Source organism: Cupressus sempervirens, chromosome 9 (genome assembly GCF_028749045.1).
Source record: "Cupressus sempervirens isolate cs-2001-9-10 chromosome 9, ASM2874904v1, whole genome shotgun sequence".
Lineage (NCBI taxonomy): Eukaryota > Viridiplantae > Streptophyta > Pinopsida > Cupressales > Cupressaceae > Cupressus > Cupressus sempervirens.
The window spans coordinates 506,735,493-506,758,441 of record NC_143126.1 but is presented as its reverse complement, the minus strand read 5'-3'; the positions used below and the strand labels follow the sequence as shown (position 1 = coordinate 506,758,441).

The 22,949-nt window shown below is 37.8% G+C and overlaps 2 protein-coding genes across 7 annotated transcripts in view; one reads left to right on the top strand and one right to left on the bottom strand.

The window, feature by feature from the left end:
- The window catches only part of LOC149539561 (uncharacterized), a 250,070-nt gene that overhangs the window by 85,549 nt on the left and 141,572 nt on the right, over nucleotides 1-22,949 (top strand). The window lies entirely within an intron of this gene.
- PES1 (Esterase/lipase/thioesterase family protein) overlaps nucleotides 1-22,949 on the bottom strand; it is a 201,828-nt gene that overhangs the window by 74,635 nt on the left and 104,244 nt on the right. The window contains exons 10-12 of one of the 2 annotated variants that reach the window (XR_016356257.1): nucleotides 12,702-12,835; nucleotides 12,059-12,428; nucleotides 11,206-11,349 (exon numbers count right to left, since the gene is read on the bottom strand). Coding sequence is in view for 1 of the 2 variants with exons in the window: in XM_089800790.1 (XP_089656916.1) it covers nucleotides 11,236-11,349; nucleotides 12,059-12,428; nucleotides 12,702-12,835 (618 nt within the window). In the remaining variant the exon portion in view is untranslated. The remainder of the gene's footprint in view (nucleotides 1-11,205; nucleotides 11,350-12,058; nucleotides 12,429-12,701; nucleotides 12,836-22,949) is intronic. The other variant, XM_089800790.1, reaches the window with a different exon arrangement.

The following is a 22,949-nucleotide window of genomic DNA, read 5'->3' as shown; positions in this document are numbered from 1 at the left end:
GCAATTAAATATCAAATTCAAGCTTAGAGAAACGCGAAACTAGCTTGAAAAAGTTTTGTGCTATTACCAACATTTTGTGGTGACAAAATGCAAGACAACAGATCTGAGAAAAAAGATGTCTAATAACTTGATGATGTAATGCTCCTGAAATGTGATCACAAGTGTTGACACAATAGCATGAATTCACAAAAATCTAAAAGGAAATCATTAAAGACATGCTTGCATGAAGGATATGGTGGGATGAAATGCCTTGAAAGCTAAAAATACTTGAATGATTCTTTGCTTCTTGAATGCTTGATCACTTGCTCGTTCATGAGGCAAATGGATTTTAAAATGTGATCCCAAAATGAGGGGTCTAGCCTTGTTTATACACCTCTCCTACCAATTTTGTGGCACAAAACTCGAAGGAGGCCCATGAGGATTTAAAAATTCCTCTAAAACAAAATAATTGTGCCCAATTCAAATGTGGGGCCAATTCTCAAGGTTAGGAGCAACTCTTAGGTCAAGGGAAAAGTTCCCCTTGAACCACCCAATTGTCCTTGACCGCCCAATGGGGGTTCAAATTTGGAGTGGAGGTCCAATTTGATATGGGGATGCCATTAATACACATGAAAAGTGGAAATATAAGAGGGAGACCACACATGCTAAAATGAGAACTTGGTAAGCAAGAAATTCCAAAGGGATACAATTTACAATGCTCGAGAACTCATTTCTCAATGTGCTTGGTTGATATTTCAAAAATAGACCTGTTTAGATTGAACTTCACTCCTTTGCTTTGTGAGGACAAAAACCATCACAAAGGACATTTGCTTCCTTAGTGAAAGATCTAATGTAATGAATTGATTAGTGACTTCACTTAGGAATCACAATGAATTGATACTTTAGTTTTCAGCATAAATCTTCAATGCACATACCTAGGAGGGAAGAATGAAGAGGTGCATATTTGGTAGCAGAATCTATCTATTTCTTGTTGGTAACACTATCCTTTGCTGGCCGTTCAGCCTGTCTAAGGGTGTGGAGTTCGATGAAGAAGAGAGGTTGGGATTTGAGGATGTCTTGTTGCTGTTTGGTGGCATTCAGGTCTGCACTTTCATATTCCTTCAAATTCCCTTGGAGGTGGTGTCTAGGGTGTATGATGCTAGTTTTCTGGTTTTCTGCTATTTGTTAGTATTTTTTGTAATCAGAAAATGTGTATGGTTGATATTTCATTGAAATGTAATTTCACCATCTGGGTATCTTGAGTTTTGATGAAATATTGAACTATGATTATTTCTATAAAACAATACAAAACAGAAAACAGAAAAAAACAAAAAAAGTCAAAGATGTATATTGCATAGATGCTCACAAGTCCTCTAAATGATACTTGCACCAAACAAACTATATGGACCATTGTCATGCAAAGGTGTATTCAGAAATTCCCACACAATATTTATGATATTATAAAATCAATAAATAAATTGATGACCTTGCTTTAAAAGTAAATAATCTTCATCCGCAATTCCTATGTCTCATTAAGCTCCTCTAGTCACTTGTATGACATCCATACCCAAAGGGTTTCACTGCCTTGAATGGTACAGTAGCTCCATCAGATGCTATGCTAAGGCATAATTAGTACACAAGTCTTTTCTTGCTTAACAGAGAAAATATAAAAAGAATCAATTTTTTTGCTAGGACTGATGTGGCTCGACTCCCTTTGAATATCCATTCGGGTTGAGGTTGTTGAAGTATAGCATCAGTCAAACTGATATACTCATTACATTGAGTATTTGTATTCATGGTTTATATGAACATTGTTTTACGTCTCATATTATTGATAAGTGTGTATATATAGACGTCTATGTATTCATAAATTACTTAACTAATTGGGCTCTTATGATCAAAAGAGACTATTGTGTTATGAAGTTCTTGAATGTAATTGTTTCACCACCACATGTCTCTACAAGACATGACTTTGTTGTAGCCTCTATCGGATTGATTTTATTAGAGGTACCTCATTCATGATGAATTACCCTTAAGTATCTTTTATATATATATATATATATATATATATATATATATATATATATATATATATATATATATATATATATATATATATATGTAATATAATATATATTATATATATTATGCATTATATATTATTATTATTATATAATAATATAATAATATTATATTATATTACATATATGGTTAATATATTAATATTATATATGTTTAAAGGTGAGTTATACATATAGTTATTTATTAACTAAATGGTGATTAACTATAGAGACATGTCTCCTCTCATATTTATATGAGATCTGAATCTGCATTTGGAAATCATCAATTACAATGGCCATGATTATACATTTGCAAAAATGATCTTAGTTACTATAGCATGGTATCAGAGCCTGTCTGCAAATGTTATAAGAGGCAATATTATGGGCAAGACCTAAAGCACGAAGAGAAATATATATTTCTATGATCAACTACAATGATAAGTCTATCACCCTATACAGTCGACACCACCAGACATATTATTTTATAAGAATATCGATTGGACAACAATAAACTTTTGCAAATGTGAGATGGTTGAATCATCCTTAGAGTAAAATGAGAATTTTTGCATGAACAAGAAGGAGAAAACTGGTTTAAAGTATAATAAATTCAATGCTGATCCCGCAGCAAGGAAATAGTATATATGTCAGAAGCATGTAGACTTCTACATATCTGATTTTAAATATACAACCTTGGGTCAACACATCACATAGGCACATAAAGCGAGGGACACACTGAAACTAATCACCACCGAAGGATAGTGCATGATAAGGAATATAGGGAAGGTATGCGTGGAGTTCTGTTCGTTCAACCTAAACAAAGATCATTATTAACATATGGCGGTGTCTTCTATTTCTTAGTACTAATACAAAATTGGAAGAGAGGGCAATTTGAAGAAGGGGAGGCCAGACTATAGTACCTTCATCTAGTTAATACATCCTCATAATCCCTTTAGAAGTGTTAGAAAATTTCTCTGCGGTGAGTACGCTAGAAAAGAATAGAGACTCATACTGTTGCAGTCATCTGAATTACATATAGTCAAAATCTGTGCAATTTTAATGCACTTGCGATTTTCTTATAGAGGCCTATATCAATTGCAATGTTAGATATGAAGATTTGACACTCAACATAGTATATTTGCTGCATCACAATTTCATCTTGTAAATCTGGAAAATACATTGTACAAGATGGATATAGATGAGCATTCAACAATGGGAAAGTACCATAAAAGTTATTAATGCTTGAAAATCACTTTGAGGCATAAACATTAAATTCTTAAAGTACATGAAAATGTTTGACCAAACAATTTGGGTTCAAATTGAGTAAGGGATACCGACAGATGTCACCTGAAAATCTCGACACATAGAGTAAAATATAAAATGGACTGATGAAAGAAACAAAGCAATTTACACTAGTTTTATCCCCATTTTAGCTAGCAGGGCCACTAGAATTGTGAATGCATGATATCGATTATATGCACCTTTTCGTACTTCGTGATGTGGAAGTAATACTTGCAGAGGGAGATATTACTCAGATTTACACCTAATATTTTCATTTTTTTTTCCTTTGTCATCGCTTTTTGAACTACCTAAAAATTGCCACAACCATACCAATTATCTTCATAGATCATTTGCAAGACTGAGAAAGTTCAAATTGCAGAAGGGAACTAGTGAATGAAGTGTTGACTAGGAAGCAATAATCTAGTATTAGGAGTAAGGAAGAGGCTCCACAATGCTCCGTAAATTAATTAATATCTTGATGACTACTAGGAAACAAAATAATTACTCGATCGAGTTCCAAGTCAAAAAGTTGTACCATGCAGTATGCAAGTCAATGTTATCAATGATAAGAATGTATAGACCAACTACGATACCTAAAAATTTAATTCAATACACTCGAGCTTGAGGACACTCGAGCTTCTTTGGTGAATACTCCATTGGCATTACAGGATTGGGAGAGACATGGGGATAAGCATGGCATGGAGTTGAGTTTAGTTCCATCTTGCACTACTGATACTCAGCTTTCTGCGGCACGTAAATCATATGTGGTCGTTGATAATGTTGTGAGTTCATCTTGCATTCACATCCAAGATACAGGGACAATGTCAAAAAGGTATGTGGAGTTAGTTGGTATTGGTCATATTACTCAGGTGAGGAGTTTGCTTGAGTTACCAGCTGATTCTAGTTTACGGACATGGACTCGAGATTGTTATATTGGCGTTTGGGATTCAGTTGACTAGAGATCTTTAACACTTTTTGGTAGCAGTGATTGTTTGGGTGCTATCATGGATTTGATTAGCAGATTGCACGGTGTTGTCTTTTCTTGCACCAGCAGCTTGTCCGATGTTGGTATTAGTTTTTATACACCGGTGTTGGGCTTTGTTCATATATCCAGTCGATCATTCTTGCTGGAATGTGTTGATGATCTTTCATATTTGGCAGTGTGTATAGATGAGTCCCAAGATCATATTGGCATTGATGACATCCAGGGGGATGCAATGGGCAGTTTTGAAGACTTAGTTTCCTTGGCAATTTCTTTTGGTACAGAGGAGTTGGATAGCGGTGCTATAGCTTTTGATACTCCGTATGTCGATATGAGCTTTGGAGTTGATTCGCAGGATATGGATGGTAATACTCTAGAGACCAGTAACCTTGAGGATACTCCTTTAGACAGTGCGTCAGAGGAGGTTGGTAGGAGACAGTCTAGCCAGTGCCATCATGTGTCTAGTCAATTGAGAGTTAGTGAGCAAGACATTGCTATCGCTTGCCAACATTTCGATGCTCCTTGTCAGTTGTTAGCAGTTTATGGATGGGCTTCTCCTACTAGTGATGAGCAGGGAGGCAGTTATCTTTCCTTGACAGAGTTCCACTCTTTATGGGAGGCTATCTGGATTCTGAGACAGAATTATATGCAGTTGGTAGCCGACAGAGATTATCTTATGGAGTGGGGGAGTACAGCATACGATGCATTATTGGCCAAGGAAGATAAGGTGAGTGAGCTTACTCAACAGCTCGAGGTGACTTCTGAGATTCTTGAGAGTACACAGTTGGCTTTCGAGGAGTCACAATTTCATTTGGCTAAGGTGACCGTAGAGTTAGAGCGACAGCAGTCTTTACCAGATTCTGTACAGTCACAAGCTGTGGTGTTTGGTGATCCGAGGATGTCCATGGTCGAGATTGTCAAAGACAGTGGAGATGGGGATGCATCCATCCTTGATACTAACATTGGCATATCGGGTTCGTTCCCACTAGAGTCAGGTTCAGTTGAGTTGGGTGTTGTAGCAGATTGTTGTGGTATGCCTGACATAGTGGTGACCTCTAGTACTGATGGCACAGAGACTAGAGATGTTGTATCAAAGATCATGTGTGATGTTGGTGAGCCGGCAGTTGGCATGGTTCCTGCTAGTAATACTCCCTTGGTGATATCTTCGGAGGTAGTAGTCAGTTCCAACATGGTTAATGATCGATTGCAGTTAGTTTCATCTGGATTGCAGTCTGAGTCACTGACTGAGATTGGCGCATTCTATCGGCATTACACTGTGAGGTATGCTCATCAATTCACCTTTGATGACCATGTTGATGAGATGATGATACAGAGATGTACTTTGGTTCCTAGTGCTTGTCATCAGTTATGGGACGGTTTGAGGCCTCGGGATGAGAGTTGTGATGGGCATGACATGGTGATAGATTCTGTGGTTGACAGCTTGATAATACATGACTTAGAGCAAGAGTTTGGGAGTGATGCTTCAACGGTTGTTGTTATTGATTCTACTCCTTTGGCTATGACATCTCCTGACTTAGCTGGTGATCAGTCACAGTGGGTTGTATCACTTGTTCATGGTGAGTTGTTGACTGAGGTTGGTTCTTTTTATCAACATTATACTGCAGGGTATGTACATCAGTTAGCATTTGATCCTTGTGTTGAGGAGTTGATGGCAGGCAAATTTGGTTTGAGTTCCATTTCTTGCTGTTTATCTTGTGATGTCTTTTCACCATCAGCAGTGCATGGGAGTTATGGTTATGAGACAATGGTCGGTGATCTGCAGAGTTGTGTTGACTGCAGGAGTTGTACAATGTGTGGATTCTCCATACTTGGTATAGTTTCATTCGGGAGCATTCACCATTGTTGCAAAGTTGGATTGTACATTCCATATAGGCCAGTGGGATGCATTGATCGTATTTACTGTGTTGGCAGTTGTGATTTTGGAGTTTGGTTGAGCTGTAATTGTTAGTTTGATTATGGATTCCTCTTGGTTATATTGCAGAGGATATTACAGGAGCCTGTGTTAATTGACAGTAGTATAGTTCATGACTACATTTGGGATCCAGGCAGATTGATTGGTTTATTGTTCAGCCATTGCTTGGGGACAAGCAATTTCAGGAAGGGCGGACTGTCATGTCCCCATTTTGGAGGCAATTTGATTTAATTAATTAAATTAATTAAGTTGTCCAAAATAATGAATATTTTATGAGGATGACTGATAAATTATTTTAATTAAATAAATAAGTGATATTAAGTTAATTATTTATAAAGTTATCAAATAAATAAATATTAAAAGGTAACTTTATATTTAATTAATTTAATAAAGTGACTTGAATTATTAAATATTTTTTATAAAGTCACTAATAGATAAAATAAATTAATGTTCTAGAAGTTTCTGGAGAAAGTGGAGAAAAAGAATAAATAGGCACCCCGGGCTTCATTCTAATCATCCAGTTGTTTATTTCTCTCTTAACATCAAATTGTGATTCAGTCACATAGTCTATTCTGGAGCCAAGTGGTTTCAGATAGTCAATCGATCTTTGAGAATGAAAACTCCCTTGGATTAGCATAACTGAGGAAGTGAAATATCTTCTGAAGGGTTGCACATTTGGAGGTGATACTTCAGTCACTTCAGCTAGGGCATCATTGGGCCTAAGGCCATTTTCAGCATTTCAGGAAGCAATTTTAGCAGGGCCGAAAAAGCAGAATCGAAAAAGCAGGTCGAAAAAGCAGTCCGAAAAATAAGCTCCGAAAAAAGCAATTCGAAAAATAAAACCAGTTCGAAAAAGCGGGTCCGAAAAAGCAGTTCAAAAAAAGTGGATCTGAAAAAAACAGTTCAAAAAAGCAAAACGAAAAAAAGAAATCCGGAAAAAGCAAGTGGAAAAAGCAGATCGGAAAAAAGCAAAGCAGAAGGGGTAGCATTGAAGTAATTTATTACAGCCGTCTACAATCAGGGGCGGCAGCTAGAGAGGCACGACTTGGGCACTTGAGGAGGTTATTTTCTGTTCAGTGGTATTGCAATACATCTATTCTCTAAGGTGACTTCATATGCCAGGTCTGATGTGTATTTTCATAGTTGCCTTTCACTATAGAATGCTGTTGTAATTGTCATTTCATATCAGACCTATCATTCATTAATAGATACATCATTCATTTTTACATTTCTCACAATGGTATCAGCAATCCATGGCTTTAGCTGTATTTAATCATGCATGTGAATAGTGTACTGTTGTAGGGGAGTATTGAAGTTAGATATTTAGTATTGCATTAGTTTTCATTGGCAGCTGTAGGTGCATATTACTTTACCTGCAATCATCATATTTTTATATCTTTGTAAATGCCAAGAGTCTTGGCTAACTTAGTATGAATATTTTATTGGATACTCATTCTCAATCAAGGAGATACAATTGCTGGTAATTAATAGTTGTCTTTGAGCATTAATATATCATTTTTTATCAGCCAGTTAGCTTGCATACCAACTGTTTGTTAAAATACCAGTTGGCTGTAGGTGATCATTTTCATGATTAGAACTCATATATGCATTCACTATTGCCAAAATTAGTTGCATATTTATGTTAGGACATTGTTTAAACAATTTGGAGTCTTTTGTAAGCATTCTCTTTAAGGCAAATCCAAACAAGAATCACTGCAGCAATCTGAAAAGTTATATCAGTCAGATGACCCTTGCTTGCAAAGTGTTTGACGAAATGTCAAACAACTGAAGTATAAAGATTTTTTGGTGTTTGAAGAAGTTATAACCTATTAAGGTTATTACATCATCACCGCAGCCCGACTCTGGAGTATCCCAAAAATTGGGAGTGTCCAGTGCCAGATCTGACCTCACCATTGCATCTGGAACGCTGATTCGGTGAAAATCGGCTATAAAGCTGCCTACCCTAGGCCAAAGTTGATTGTGAGGCAAAAAAATTTTGCAAACCGGCACTTGAAGGACCGATTTGTAAAATTGGTATGATCATTTCAGATCTGTACATTTAATTCTTAGATCTGCTTTTTTTTTTCATCTGCATCTCTACTATTTTTTCAGATTTGCATCATTTTTTGAAAAAAAATTTTGGCCATAGGGCCATAGGAGAGATTTTGTGCAGGGGAAGATTGAAGCTTGTTGGTGTAAATCTGATATTTGCATCACATTCAGACGGTCCAAAAACTCTCAGATCGGATTTTGTTTCATCCAAATCGAACATCTGAGGCAAAATCTGGAGCCATTTGTTTTTTGGAGGCGCGGTGGCGATTCAAAAAAAATAACAGCAGCAATGATTTTCAAACAGTGATATCGTCCTCATAAGGACTCTTTTTTGCGAGCAATTTTTTTTGTTTTGGGGTAGGATTTCGTGATCTACACATTGGTGCAGGTGGTTTGAGATCTTTGTTTCTAAATTTTTCTGCAACTCCAAAATCTCGAAATTTACCACTTAAAATGCTTAGTACGAGCTAATCTGGACTCTAAATCAGGTTCCGTTTTTTTTAAAGTGCATATTTTTTTTGTCTACTTTCTGGATCTGCAATCACATTATAAGTATTGTGGATAGAAATACTACTTTCAGAAATAGGCCCTAAATTGGCAAGTGGCTACCAAGTGCTAAATCATACATTAGGGGGGGGGTGTCTACTTTTTCCTCTTAAGAGGTTTTCTCCTTCTCCTTCTCTTTTGTATATACTGGATGTATGTCGTAATGGGGGGGTTTTGATTACTCCATCCATTGATGCATCCTTAATTATCTCTCTTTTTGGGGGAGGGTTTTCCCCATGAGGTTTTCCCTCTTTCCCCGCTTTATGAGAGATTTGCATTTTTATTATGTACATGGGTACCTAATATGGCCTAGTAGCCGGGACCCATTATGCATCTTCATCCTAGTTCGTAAGCTTAAGGGCATTCCCCTAAGTTGCACTTAAGGGGAGGTGTTGGTGTAAATAAGTATTTACTTATTACACTTACTTAATTTTACTTAGGTTAATGCATTATTTATTTAATTTGCATTATTTTATTTGTGAGACACTTAGGAGTTTGTACACTCTTGTGAGTTGTCATGTTGACATCACAAGGGTCCGCACCTCTTTTAAGCACATGTTGTCTACAACACAAGAATCTTCTACACACATATGACATTTTGTCATTCTTATCCATTCATCTAGAATGTTGGATAAGGTGCTTAGTTGTCTTATCTCCTAGTTGTTTTTAGAGACATTCTAGGTGCTTCTTGAGAGGCCTTTATATACAGGCACTCTTAGTGTGTTTGAATATCACATTCTGAACAGAGCAATGTATTCGGACATACTCTGATTAATTGATCATATCCATTTTTGGTCTACAATTGTGCTTGTATTTGAGTTCTTAGTTCCTCGGTGATTTTTGCCCTTAGGCAAATTCTTGTGTGTGTGTGTGTGTGTGTGCGCGTGCTACAATTGTGCTTGTATTTGAGTTCTTAGTTCCTCGGTGAATTTTGCCCTTAGGCAAATTCGTGTGTGTGTGTGCGTGCGTGTGTGCGTGTGCGTGTGCGTGTGCGTGTGCGTGTGCGTGTGCGTGTGCGTGTGCGTGTGCGTGTGCGTGTGCGCGTGTGTGTGTGCGTGTGTGTGTGTGTGTGTGTGCGTGTGTGTGCGTGTGTGGCAATAAAGCCTTTCATATTGATTAGTTGATAAATATTAATTTTTCCTTACTCATTATTGATTTTACTAAACAAATCCTTTTAACCGCTTAAGCTTATGTGGCTTCTCACTAATTCTATTGCTGTTACTTGATCCTATATATTATCGTTAGCTTGAAAGTGTGGTTAACAGAAATTTATTATTCACTTTTGGCATCATTTATCAATGTCTTCTCAATGATATAATTAAGACTAGTTAATTTAAGGGTCTTCATCGATATCCAGAAATCAATCTCTAAATATATTCTCAACAATAAAGGTGAAAGGATTGATAATATTCTCTATAAACGATTTCCTAATATTCGATGTTCTCTCCTCTCCATCGATCATCTTGAAGTATTTCCATCTTTTTAGTGCCATTCACCTTACACCATATCCATAATGATATTCCCATAACCATCAACTATTTCTTAGCATATTGATAGTCATCTTTCTTCAATAAGCGTTTATTTAATTGACCCTTAATTTCATTGATTATATGGATTGTATTTTGATCTTTGTATGATTATCAAATCTATGATATTTATTTATTTTTATATTTTTATATTATTTATCTATACTGTAATTAAATAATATTGTGCTATTACTTATCTTATTTAATATTTTAATAATGTTATTTAGTTGTTAAATCCTCTTTCACAAAGGGGACACCTACAAATGCAATTGCATTGAGGCTCGTGGATTTAAAAAATGGTTTTGCATTGTAGAATTTGCTATGGTATAGAGGCATTATATAAAGACCGATAATAAACTCATGCAAATTTCAAAAGCATGCTGCCTGTCTTGCAACCATTTTAAAAAGAATCCATGCTCTTAGTTCAATTTTTTGAAGAGATTGGGAATGTCCCTTTTTTCAATAGAAAAGTTGTGTTGGCATGATACACATCTATTAATGTAATTGTGGGGCTTGTTCCTTCGGCTTATTTATATAAAATATTTACCCTTATTAAAAGTAGATTCACTTACACCAAATACTTGTATTCATTTACCTGATGTGACTGGATTTGTTCACATTATGTGGTGATGTTCATCTTTATATCAATGTATTCATTGGCATTTTATCTGTTCTCTTTGTGCCTAACTATCTCAATTCTCACTTCAATTTATTCACCATTACATATATAAGACAATAAGAAACAAATTAAAGAACACAAAAGGAAAGTTTACAGAGGTTATAGTTACTAGAAAAATGAGCTGCATTGCAAAATTACATACTACAAGATAGGGAAAAAAAGAAAAATACACAAATTTAACTTTATCTTCAAAATGTCACCTCAGCAATATCATCCTCTCCAACTGCTGCAAAAGGAATAATTGTGGCCCCAAATCTGGCTGCCATTCGAACAAATTCTGACCTCTCTGGCCAAAATAACTGGTACTGCTCTCCCTATGAAGATAGATGTCATGCGATTAGTTTTTTATCAATAAACATGAAATTGAATTTCGAAAACAATTTTTTTTTTTAAAGTTATCCAAAAAATATAGATGACAAAAAAGGGTCCTTAAAAGAGTCAAATTTAAGACCAGGGGAATTCAATGACAAGAACAAGTGATAATAAGACAAATTGGGGAGGTGGGTATAGGAGCAATGAGGCAGGCTTGAGAGGGCAAAAGATAATAAATATGATGCCTGTTCTACATCAAGATTATATCTTTCAAAGATATCCTATTATATTGTGAGTCATTTATGACAGTAATTGTATATGCATAGACCATTCACAAAGTGTTCAGTTTTGATGATTGGCATGTCTGTTTAGTTTATATGTGACAGTAAATTTCTACATATTTAAATGCCAAACCTTTTTCATTAGCTTAAGATTTAGGTACAGCTAAAACCTAACATTTTTCACTAAATTTAAAATGAAATTTCAACGGTTTGAAGAGTATAAAATTTTCAGAATTGATTTACAAACAAAATCAAGCGCTTAACCATCTTGAAATGCTTCATCTCTCAACAAATGCATAGAGCACACAAATAGATAGCATACCTCTCCATCTTCTTCAATTAAAGTTATTTATGAATGGCTGAAATTTAAAAATTGGAAAAGCAGTTATTGAAGAACATAGGTCAGTGCAGTATCAGATGTGCTATATACCTTTCGATGGAGAGCTTCCCGTGCACCTCCTGGGTACAACAGAGCAAATGATTTTGTAGAGAGAAGCCTGAAAAGATTTTTTGCTGATACGGGAACTGCACCAAAAAGTCTAACATCGTCAATTTGATTTTCTTGATGAAGCCCCTCATCTGCCCTCTTAGAAAACAATGATGGATGAGCTATCCCACGAACAAAAATGTTCCTTTGTCTGAGAAATTCCCCAACCAGTGGTATTAGCTCTAAGCCCATCAACATGTGATTTCCAACTAACAAAACAGGGCCATGCTGAGGAATCCCTGTAAGTCCTTTCACTATCTTGCCATCTTCTAAAGTAGAAAATAATACAGGGCCAGTTGCTACACGAAACCACCTACACAGTTCTTAAAATTAAGGTTGTTGTAAGTATTTAAGACTTAAAAGGAATCTGGAAAAGGCTTCAACAGTTATTTAAGATTACAGTAATATTCTCAATGAACTACTGTGTTCAATAATAAATTGGAAAGAACAATATCCAAAGTACTCAACATGACCAGACCTTAATGCAATTGTCAAATCCACCTAAGGCGGGATCCAAGTGACAAGTATGATACAAATCAATAGATGTGCTGTCTAAATTTGCTAACCACTAAGAAAATATGCATACCGATCTTTCTTGTCATACACCTCTTTGAATTCTTGTGGGGTTGGTGGAACAAAGTCCAAGACATAGTCACGGTTTCTTGAACGGCGATAAAGGTTAGAGCTCTTAATCACAGTTGCTAAGTTGATACCACCCTCCTGTAGCAATTACCAACGTTGTTAGAAGTTACAGCTTATATTGCAAAATATAAGAGTTCATATAACTTCTGTTAAAATCAACCTTCAATATGAACCAATAGATTTCTACACATTTAATGCAGAAGAGACTTGTCTTCTGCAAGTAGACATTATTAAAAAATAAAAATAAAAAAATTGCTGTGCCATATGCTTTTTAAGATTACAAAAGTGTGTTAATTTTTACTCGGAAATTTCAAATCTGTGTCTAAAACAGAAAAAACTAATTTTGTATTTTTAATAATTTTGCATGTTGCAAAGCAAGGGTCAATATTTTAATGAATCTAAATTGTCTAATACAAAGTGAAGATTCCTGTTTCCTGCTAAGAAAAACAGCATTTTATTATTTTATTTTAAAAGCGAATATGAAATTGTATATAGATACTGTTGACTTAAAAGATCTTCTACTACAATTACCATTAGATACAACAATTATAAAAATTATATATATACTCAATTATTTATACATCTAAGGCCATAGAACATAATTTTAAAAACATTTATTTACATATATTTTGGTTTTTAGCGTTTCTATGAATTTGTAGGACAGGATAATGTAGGGACAAGTTTCCAAGAATGACAGAGGAGCAGCTATATGTTGGTTCTTCGAACTGATATCCTGAAATTTTCTAAGGATTTGCCAACATTTTTTATCAACAGAGATTTTAGGGCAGCAGTGAACAAACCAAATAAATTCTAAGATTGAGTTATAGGTTTTCCAACAGCCTATGGTGTGTTTTGGCTCCGCTTGAGAGACTTACTATTTATAGTAAGTCAATCCATTGGTTCCAATGAGCTCAGTTGAGTTAGCGGAGTTGGAGGATACTCTCAGTTTTTATTTTGGGCTCCAAGAATCTTGGAGGGAGCGTCTATTTATAATAAGTCACCCCGTCAAGTACATTCATCGGCATCACTTTGGTGTTGTCAGATTTCAATTCTGATGCTTCTTCAGTTGTTTTCGCAAGACAGGCAAATTATTATTATTATTCATCTAAACAAGCTTAGGTTGCTATTTTTGTCGATGTTGTTGGTTGGTCACCTCAGCATCATAGCTCGTTGGAACCAGGACGAAAAGTTTTAAATTATGGGAACAAGAAACAATGGCCTTACGTGTCAGAATTTGAAGTTATGGTGGAAAAGGTCATTTTTGGAGCCACAAGCAATTAATAAATTAGTTTATAATGGCACTTTATTATGTTTTAATGTTGTGTGTGAAAAGCTTCTTAAGTGAAGTTCATTTGGGAAACTTTGTGCCATTTGGAGATTATAAATATGAGCCCATTTGATGAGTAAAGCATCCAATTATTTATTTGTTTTTGTTGCCTGTGTGAGTTTCTGAGCTTTTTTGACTTCTAATTCCTTGTTGAGGTATAAGGGTCTATTTTCTGAGAAGTACTAATAATTCATAGCTGAGGTATTGTGAATTAATTTTGTGAAGTGTTTAAGTCTGAATTGTGGAGTCTTCCTTCTGTTTCTAACTGTAGCTAGAAGGCATCGTTGTGTGGGAATTCAATTGCATTTCAACCTATGAATTGGGAAGAGTTTTTGGTGAATACTGGTGTGAGGATAATTCTAGAAATCGGCAGGTTTCCTACCTGTTGGTGCGATTAATTAATAGCATTTGAGGTGAATGTTCAGCCTGTTATTTCCTAGCGTTTGGCTCTGATTTTTACAGTGTATCAGATTAGTGCAAATTTGGTGATTAATCTTTCCTCATAGCTGGGCATTATTACAAATATCTGGGCAGCTGCATTGGGTGAGCGAAATCTGAAAGTCAGTGATATGTTTGGCTGTGAATTGGAATGCTACTATAAGGCGTTTGTACCTACCACCTATGTCAGCCTTGGCGTCATTACTTCTGCCCTATAAACACCTATAGCGGGCGACATTATCTAGGTTCAGCTAACGTGGGTATTAATGTGAGTAAAATCGTAGTTAATTCCTTACCAGAACATGAGCTAATTGCAGCAGAAAATTGTTTGCAAAGAAGTTTGACCCATCTAGGGCAGTCAATTAATCTTGCTGCAAATTGGATTTGTCAAGCAACATACAAGTTAATTACTTCTTTGTATTCTCAACAATTATTATAGATATTTCCATAATTACATGTTTGATTATCAGTTTCGAAATTGGGCTTGTTCAGTATCAATGAACTCTTTATTTCAGTAATGTTTCCACTTATATCTCATATGCAAAAACACCCAAAACAAACAAACATCATATACAGTAACAACAACGATGCTTGCCAAGTGTTTGACAAAATGTCAAACCATTGAAATGTGAAAGAAATTGATGCTTGATTTAACTATAACCAGGCAGGGTTATAACAGTGGTATGAGAGCGATTTCTTGCCATCCTATGGGGTAGGAAAGTTATTTTATTTTTAGATTTGTTGTTGCATTTGGAGTGACCAGCACTCTAGCATTTTCTAGCCATGGACAAACATAGGAGGACTGGCAATTCTAGAAGTCAATGGAGTAATGACTAAGTTAGCACGAAAATGAATGCTTTGTAGGAGAGTATGGAGAAACTTAAGCTTCATCAACAGAGGTTGGCGAAGATCTTGTTGGATCCAAAGACAGTTGAGAGGACAGCGAGGTATATGGTTTCTGCCTTCAGAAGGCCGACATCGAGGTTCCAGGGAAGGAAGCTTGAGTTTTCCCAGACAGGTGTCCATGATGCAGATGTACCTATATGTAGTACAGGACCTGCTAGTCCTATCCGGAGTGATGATGAAGGACTTATTTCACAAGGACATGTGGATCTGTTAGTGCCCGTGGTGGATAGCAGCACTAAGCTTCAATAGGTTGAGGCTCCCAGAGTAGTTGCTATGATTAGTTCAGAGGCAGTTGATGATGTAGCTGTCACTAACTATTCAAACTCTCCCAAGGAGGGAGTTGTTATTGGAGACTTATATGTCAACTATTTTAGTGTTGCTCCAGTGCAAGAGGCAGTTGCTTCCTTAGGTGGGACCGAGGCACATATGGAGTCACCCAGCTATATGCGAGGAGATTGATACTGTGAGGGCTTCCATTTCTTCAAATGAGGAATTGGTTGAGGTACATGGTAGTTGTATCTCGGATGTAGAATTGTGCGAGGATGATAGCACACGTATGAGCGATCTTGTGGTGGACAGTTCTGATTCAATTTCCTACCATAGTTCAGTTGGTGAGACAGAGAGCTTGCATAGGAGGCAGGGGTTACAAAGGCATCATGTGACCAATCAAATGAAGGTGAGTGAAAGTGACATCTCTTCAGCTTTTGAGTATTATGATGTGATTCCTCCGATGTTGGCTACATCTGGTTGGGGTGCTCCTATGTTTGATGAGCACAATGATAGTACTCTGTCTCTAGTAGAGGTTCATGTGCTTCTAGAGACTGTCAGAATCTTTAAGCATAACTATTCACAGCTAGTTGCTAACAGGGATTACCTTCTGGAGTGGGGTAGCACCTATTATGAACATTGTTAGAGAAAGAGGAGGAGGTGGTTGAGCTCACCCAAGAGCTTGAGGTGACTGTGGACTCTCTTCAGTGTACTCAGTTGGCTCTTCAGGAGTCACAGTCGCGATTGGATGAGGTGACCGTGGAGTTGGAGCATGTTCAAACCACAACCCCAAATCTAGTTCATTTGCATATTGTGGTTTGTGGTGAGTTTGCTTCTACGACTGGGGATGATGGACGTGATGATGTAACCGACACATCCATTTTGGATATGGGTGCAGAAGGTATGGATGAAGTAAGAGCATCAATGGAGTTGAGCTCTCATGTTGATTTGCTTCCTACTGCCGAAAGTGAATCTATTTCTTCATCTCATACAGCTGATAGTGTTGGATAGTTGGCAGTGACACATTTTCAGAGGGATCAGCAGTGGGTCGCAGGGGAGCAAGTTGATGCTTCCAGTCTTTCATGGAGTATCTTTTGGAGAGTTTGGATGTGAGGGAGGATTCATACAGAATGTCTGAGGGTACTCTCATCCGAGGCTCTCGTGCCATTCAGAGGTTGGTGGGAAAGATTGTAGAGACTCTGTCTACTATGCTTCCCCACAAGGATTTCAAGGTTGGGTTTGCTGAGAGGATTGCCCCAAACCCTAGCCGACCAGTAATTCAGAGTTAGAGATTGGAGCCATCTTCTGATTTGCAGACTGATACTGATGAGCCCTTAACAGAGATTGGGAGTTTTTATCGACATTACACTATGAGGAGTGCTCATCACTTTTATTTGGACCCACAGGTAGAGGATTTGGTTTCACGTTGGTGTGGGTTGGCACCAGTTTCATGCCATCCATTATGGGATGGGGTAGCACCATCTTTTGCACATGGGATTGATAACTGCAAATTAGACTCCTTGCAGTATCTACACACCGAGGATAGTTTGGCAGAGATTGGAGTTGGTGGTAGTGTTTTAGGTACCTATGGTTGTCACCATCTCCACAATGCAATTGGGTATGAGTATCAGTTTGATGGGGACTCAGGTGTGGACAAATTTGATATTTCAGTTTGGTTGAGTTCTGATGAGTTGTTGCCTTCATCAGCGCCTTGGGTCAGTTTTCAAATGATCTTGATGTTGATGTTTGTTATTTGGGTGTTGTTGCTACAAGAGTTGTTTGTACACAGCGGGGATACTACGCAATTCTACCTTTGGGATCCAAGTGGATTGTGATGTCCATTTTTCTCCAGGATTGCTTGGGGACAAGCAATCTTAAGGAGGGAGGACTGTAATGTCCCCTCTTTTACCAGGTTCCTGCAATTGGCTAGGTTAGTTCACCATTGCGACCCTCATGAGCCGATAGTAGGATTTGAGGGTCTCAGTTGTGTGGTTATAGGCTTTCCAGTAGCCTACAGTGTGTTTGGCTCTGTTTGAGGGACTTACTATTTATAGTAAGTCAATTTGTTGGTTCCGATGAGCTCAGTTGAGTCAAAGGAGTTCGAGGATGCTCTCAATTTTTATTTTGGGCTTCCAATTTGGGCTCCAAGAATCTTGGAGGGAGCGTCTATTTATAGTAAGTCACCCCATCAAGTTCATTCATCCTCTTTCATCATCAGGATCACTTTGTTGTTGTCAAATTTCGATTCGGTTGCTTCTTCAGTTGTTTTCGCAAGATGGGCGAATTATTATTATTCATCTAAACACGATGAGGTTGCTATTTTTGTTGGTGTTGTTGGTTGGTCACCTCAATATCATAGCTTGTTGGAACCAGGACGAGAAGTTTTAAATCATGGGAACAAGAAAAAATGGCCTTACGTGTCAAAATTTGAAGTTATGGTGGAAAAAGTCATTTTCGGAGCCAAAAGCAATTACTAAATTAGTTTATAATGACACTTTATTATGTTTTAATATTGTGTGTGGGAAGCTTCTTAAGTGAAGTTCATTTGGGAAACTTTGTGCCATTTGGAGATTATAAATAAAAGCCCATTTGATGAGTAAAGCATCGAAGTATTTATTTGTTTTTGTTGCCTGTGTGAGTTTCTAAGCTTTTCTGAATTCGAAACCCTTGCTGAGGTATAAGGGCCTATTTTTTGAGAAATGCTAATAATTCATAGCTAAGGTATTGCGAATTAATTTTGTGAAGTGTTTAAGTTTGAATTGTGGAGTCTTCCTTCTGTTTCTAACTGTAGCTGGAAGGTATTGTTGTGTGGGAATTCAGTTGCATTTCAACCTGCGAATTGGGAAGGGTTTTTGGTGAATATTGGTGTGAGGATAATTTTGGAAATCGGTAGGTTTCCTAAATGCCAGTGTGATTCATTAACAACATTCGAGGTGAACATTTAGCCTATTATTTCCCAACGTTTGGCTCTCATTCTTAAAGTGTATCAGATTAGTGCAAATTTGGTGATTAATATTTCCACATAGCTGGGCATTATTACAAATATCTGGGCAGCTGCATTGGGTGAGCGAAATCTGAAAGTCAGTGATATGTTTGGCTGCGAATTGGAATGCTATTGTTAGGCATTTACACCTACCACTGTAATGACCCTCCTCAAATCTGCTCTCAAAATTGCTGACGAAAGCTCAAGGAATTTCATCAAACAATTCACATGCAAGGGACGTATGACTGATATAGTATTTTAGCTGGCTTTAAATGACTCTTTCTTCAATTTGCATCAATGAGAATCTTGCGCTAGAAGACTCCAAATGACCCAAGCCCTCTGCTGTGTAGTCACATAGTTCCTCAGATATCCTTCCACCCATTTAGTCACAATCTCTGTCTGCCCATTTGTCTGTGGATGATAACTAGTGCTAGGTGTAAGTTCAGTACCACACAACTTGAACAGCTCTTGCCAAAAAGTGCTCATGAATTTTCTATCCCTATCACTAACAATGAAAGTAGGTAGCCCATGTAATCTGAATATCTCTCTAAAGAAAAGATCAGCCACCTGTGCTGCTGTATAAGTGGATGGAATAGCAAAGAAGTGAGAAAACTTCATCAATCGGTCAACTATCACATAGATGCAATCTTTCCCTTGTACTCGTGGTAACCCGGTGATGAAGTCCATGGAAATACTTTCCCATTTCCTATTTGGAATGGGCAAAGGTTGTAATAACCCTGCAGGATATGTGTGCTCTCCCTTATTCTGCTGGCAAATTGTACACTCCCTAACATACTTCTGAGCATCATCCTTGAGCCCTTTCCATGTGAACCGTTCACGGATCTGCCTGTAGGTCTTAAAGACCCCTGGATGTCCAGTTGTAGGTGCATCATGAAATGCCTTCAGTATTACTTCCTTAAATTGTGATGAAGGAATCAAATATATCCTGCCCTGAAACTTTATCAACCCATCCATCACCACATAGCGATCATCATGTATGGTGCCTGCAATTACTCCAGAAGCCCAAGTGTCCCTCGCATATTCTTTTGTGATCTTATTTCTCCAAACTCTTATAATCTCAGCCAGAGCACAAATATGAGGCCTCCTGGATAAGGCATCTGCAACCACATTCTTCTTACCTTTGACAAACTCAATGTCAAAGTCATAAGCCTGCAACTTCGTGATCCACTTCTGTTGTCTATCATTCAAATCACGTTGGTTCATGAAGTATTTGATGCTGTTGTGATCGGTTTTGATAACAAACTTCCCCCAACTAGGTAGGACCTAAACTTCGCCAATGCATGCATTATAGCCAACATCTCCCGATCATATATGGAATAGCTTCTCTCCACTCCACAGAGCTTCCTGCTCTCAAAAACAATGGGATGCTTCTCCTGCATCAAGACCGCTCCGATCCCATCTCCTGATGCATCACAATGAAGCTCAAATGGCTTCGTGAAATCTGGTAGAGCTAGTACTAGACATGATGACATCACCTTCTTGAAATGATCAAAGCTTCTTTGAGTTGCCTCTGTCCATGTGAAGGCCCCTTTCCTGGTAAGGTTTGTCAAGGGTGTAGCGAGCTGTGAAAATCTTTTAACAAATCTCCTGTAAAATCCACAGAGACCAAGGAATCCCTTAAGCTGTGTAAGATTTGTTGGAGTAGACCAATCAACAATAGCCCTAATCTTTTCAAGATCTACCCGAACTCCCTCTGCACTGATAATATGTCCAAGATATAGTAGCTCAGTCATCCCAAACTCGCACTTAGATTCCTTGGCATACAATGATTCTTTTTCCAAAGTAGACAACACCATCTCAAGATGTTGTAAATGCTCCTCCCAAGTCTTGCTAAAAACTAAAATGTCATCAAAGAAAATGAAAACAAATCTCCTAAGCTGCTCCCTAAATACCTGATTCATGCAATTCTGGAATGTAGCAGGGGCATTGGTTAGCCCAAATGGCATAACCAAAAACTCGAAGTGGCCATAGTGACACCGAAAAGCTATCTTCTGAATGTCCTCCTCCCTCATCCTGATCTGATGATACTCTGACCGTAGATCAATCTTTGTAAAAAAGCATGCACCATGTAACTCATCAATTAGCTCATCTATTCATGGGATGGGATATCTGTTCTTAATGGTTTTCATGTTTAATGCCCTATAATCAATGCACATGCGCATTGTCCCATCCTTCTTCTTTACCAACACTACTGCTGAAGCAAAGGGACTCTTACTAGGCCTAATATGCCCTATTTCCAACAACTCCTTAATTGCCTTCTCTATCTCATCCTTATGTTTCTTAGGATGCTCAATAACATGTTCTATCCCTCTGTTAGGAGGAACCCCATGTGGAATCTTGCCAAATACCTTACTGTGCCTGTCAAGTTTCTCCTAAATCTCTGGTGGATGACTCTTCACCTGTGGCTCTTGTGAAGTTGGCATAGTGAAGCATTCTGCTGCCCACTCTATGTTACTATGCCGAAAAAGTTTTTGCATTCTCCTCAGGGAAACTACTCTGCAACTCCCATCTGAAAGTCCTCTAAGTACCACAGTTCTTCCCTCGTACTGAAACTTCGTCTCCAATTTTGCTAGGTTAAGTGTGAACTCTACTAGCGAGCCCATCCATACCATGCCAAGGATGATATTATAGTCTCCCATGTCTACCACATAGAACTCATCTTCCAACTCATAGGCATCTCCAAACTTGATGTGAAGATTAGTTATCTTCTGAGTGCATAATAGTTTGTCACCATTAGCTACCATAACTCTAAATCCGGCGTGCTCCTCAGTCTATAGACCTCTCTTGGCTACAAATTGTGCATCTATAAAATTATGTGTAGCCCCAGTGTCAATGAGTGAGATCACTTTCTGCCCTTGGATAGTACCTCTGACCTTAAATGTGATTCCCTTCTGAGCCCCCGTTAATCGTGCTAATGACTTCTCATCCTCAGGAATGCTGCTATCCTTTGTAGTGCTATCCTCATCAAAATTTGAGTGTTGATCCTCTCTCTCTAACTGTGACTCTTCTGTTGAGAAATACTCCATTTGATTTGCCTTAGCCTTGAGAGGACACTTATGAGATAAATCCCAAGGCTCTCTACAATGAAAACATAACTTTTTCTTTCTTAAATCATTCAAGGTGTCATTATCCAACTTATGTCTTTTGGGCTGAGCATCCTTGTGAAAAGGTTTTTGGTCCTTCTCCTTGTCTATTTTCATATAAGAATCCTTGTGCTGAAATCTGCTCCTAAATGAAGAAGGTGCTAAGTCACGAGCCTTTTTAGTGGCCTCTTGCAATGTACCTGGGTCATGTCCCTTGACCCATCCTCGCAAGGGTTCTGAGAGTCCATTCATAAACAACACTACTAACCTCCTCTCTGAAATATCTGTGACCAACACAGCTAACCTCTGAAACTCACTGATATATGTTTCAATTGATCCCCACTGCTTGAGTTGTGCCAGCTCCTTAAACTGCAATTTAGGATCCTTAGTATCAAATGTCTCTATGAGCTTCTCAGTGAACTCCTCATAAGATGTGATCTGATTATGTCCCAAGGTTACCATGCCATGGTGCCACCACTCATGTGTTGGTCCATCCAAGTGAATAGCTGCATACTTTATAGCCTCCTCTTCAGGCATAGGATTCAGCTGCAAGTATGTATCCATCTTTTGCACCCAAGCTCGTGCGGTCATCTTCCTTGAAGCATCATAATAAGGTAAAGAAAGTTTCCCCACTTTCTTTCTCAACTCAAAGTTTTGACTTCGTCCTCCTGATCTGGGCATGTGTCTCATCCTCAAGTCCAAGTAATCTCTGAGAGAGATATCCGCCTGAAACTCTGGCCCACTGGCCTCCCAATCCTTCCTAAACTGATCTTGTAACTCTACAATCTGTGGTTTATTAATCGGTTGAACTGGTTCTCTAGGTGGAAAGGTGGGTAGAAGAGGTCTCGAGCTGGTTGTTCGAGTTTGTTGTGCAACATGTCTAAAGTTATCAACCTCATTTCCATTGTTGTCATGTCCATTATTACCATTAATGTTGTCTCAGCCTCCATTATCATTACCCCTATTATTGTTGTTTCCATTGTTGGCATCACCTGGATTAATATTGATGCCCATCTGTCTAGCCATTAGCTGCAACATCATATCCATTCACCTATTCTGCTCCTATTGCATCATATCCATTCGCCTATTTTGCTCCTATTGCATCATATTCTGCTCCTGTTGCATTCGTTGCCCCTCCTCTAATGTACCCGGTAATCTGAATATTAC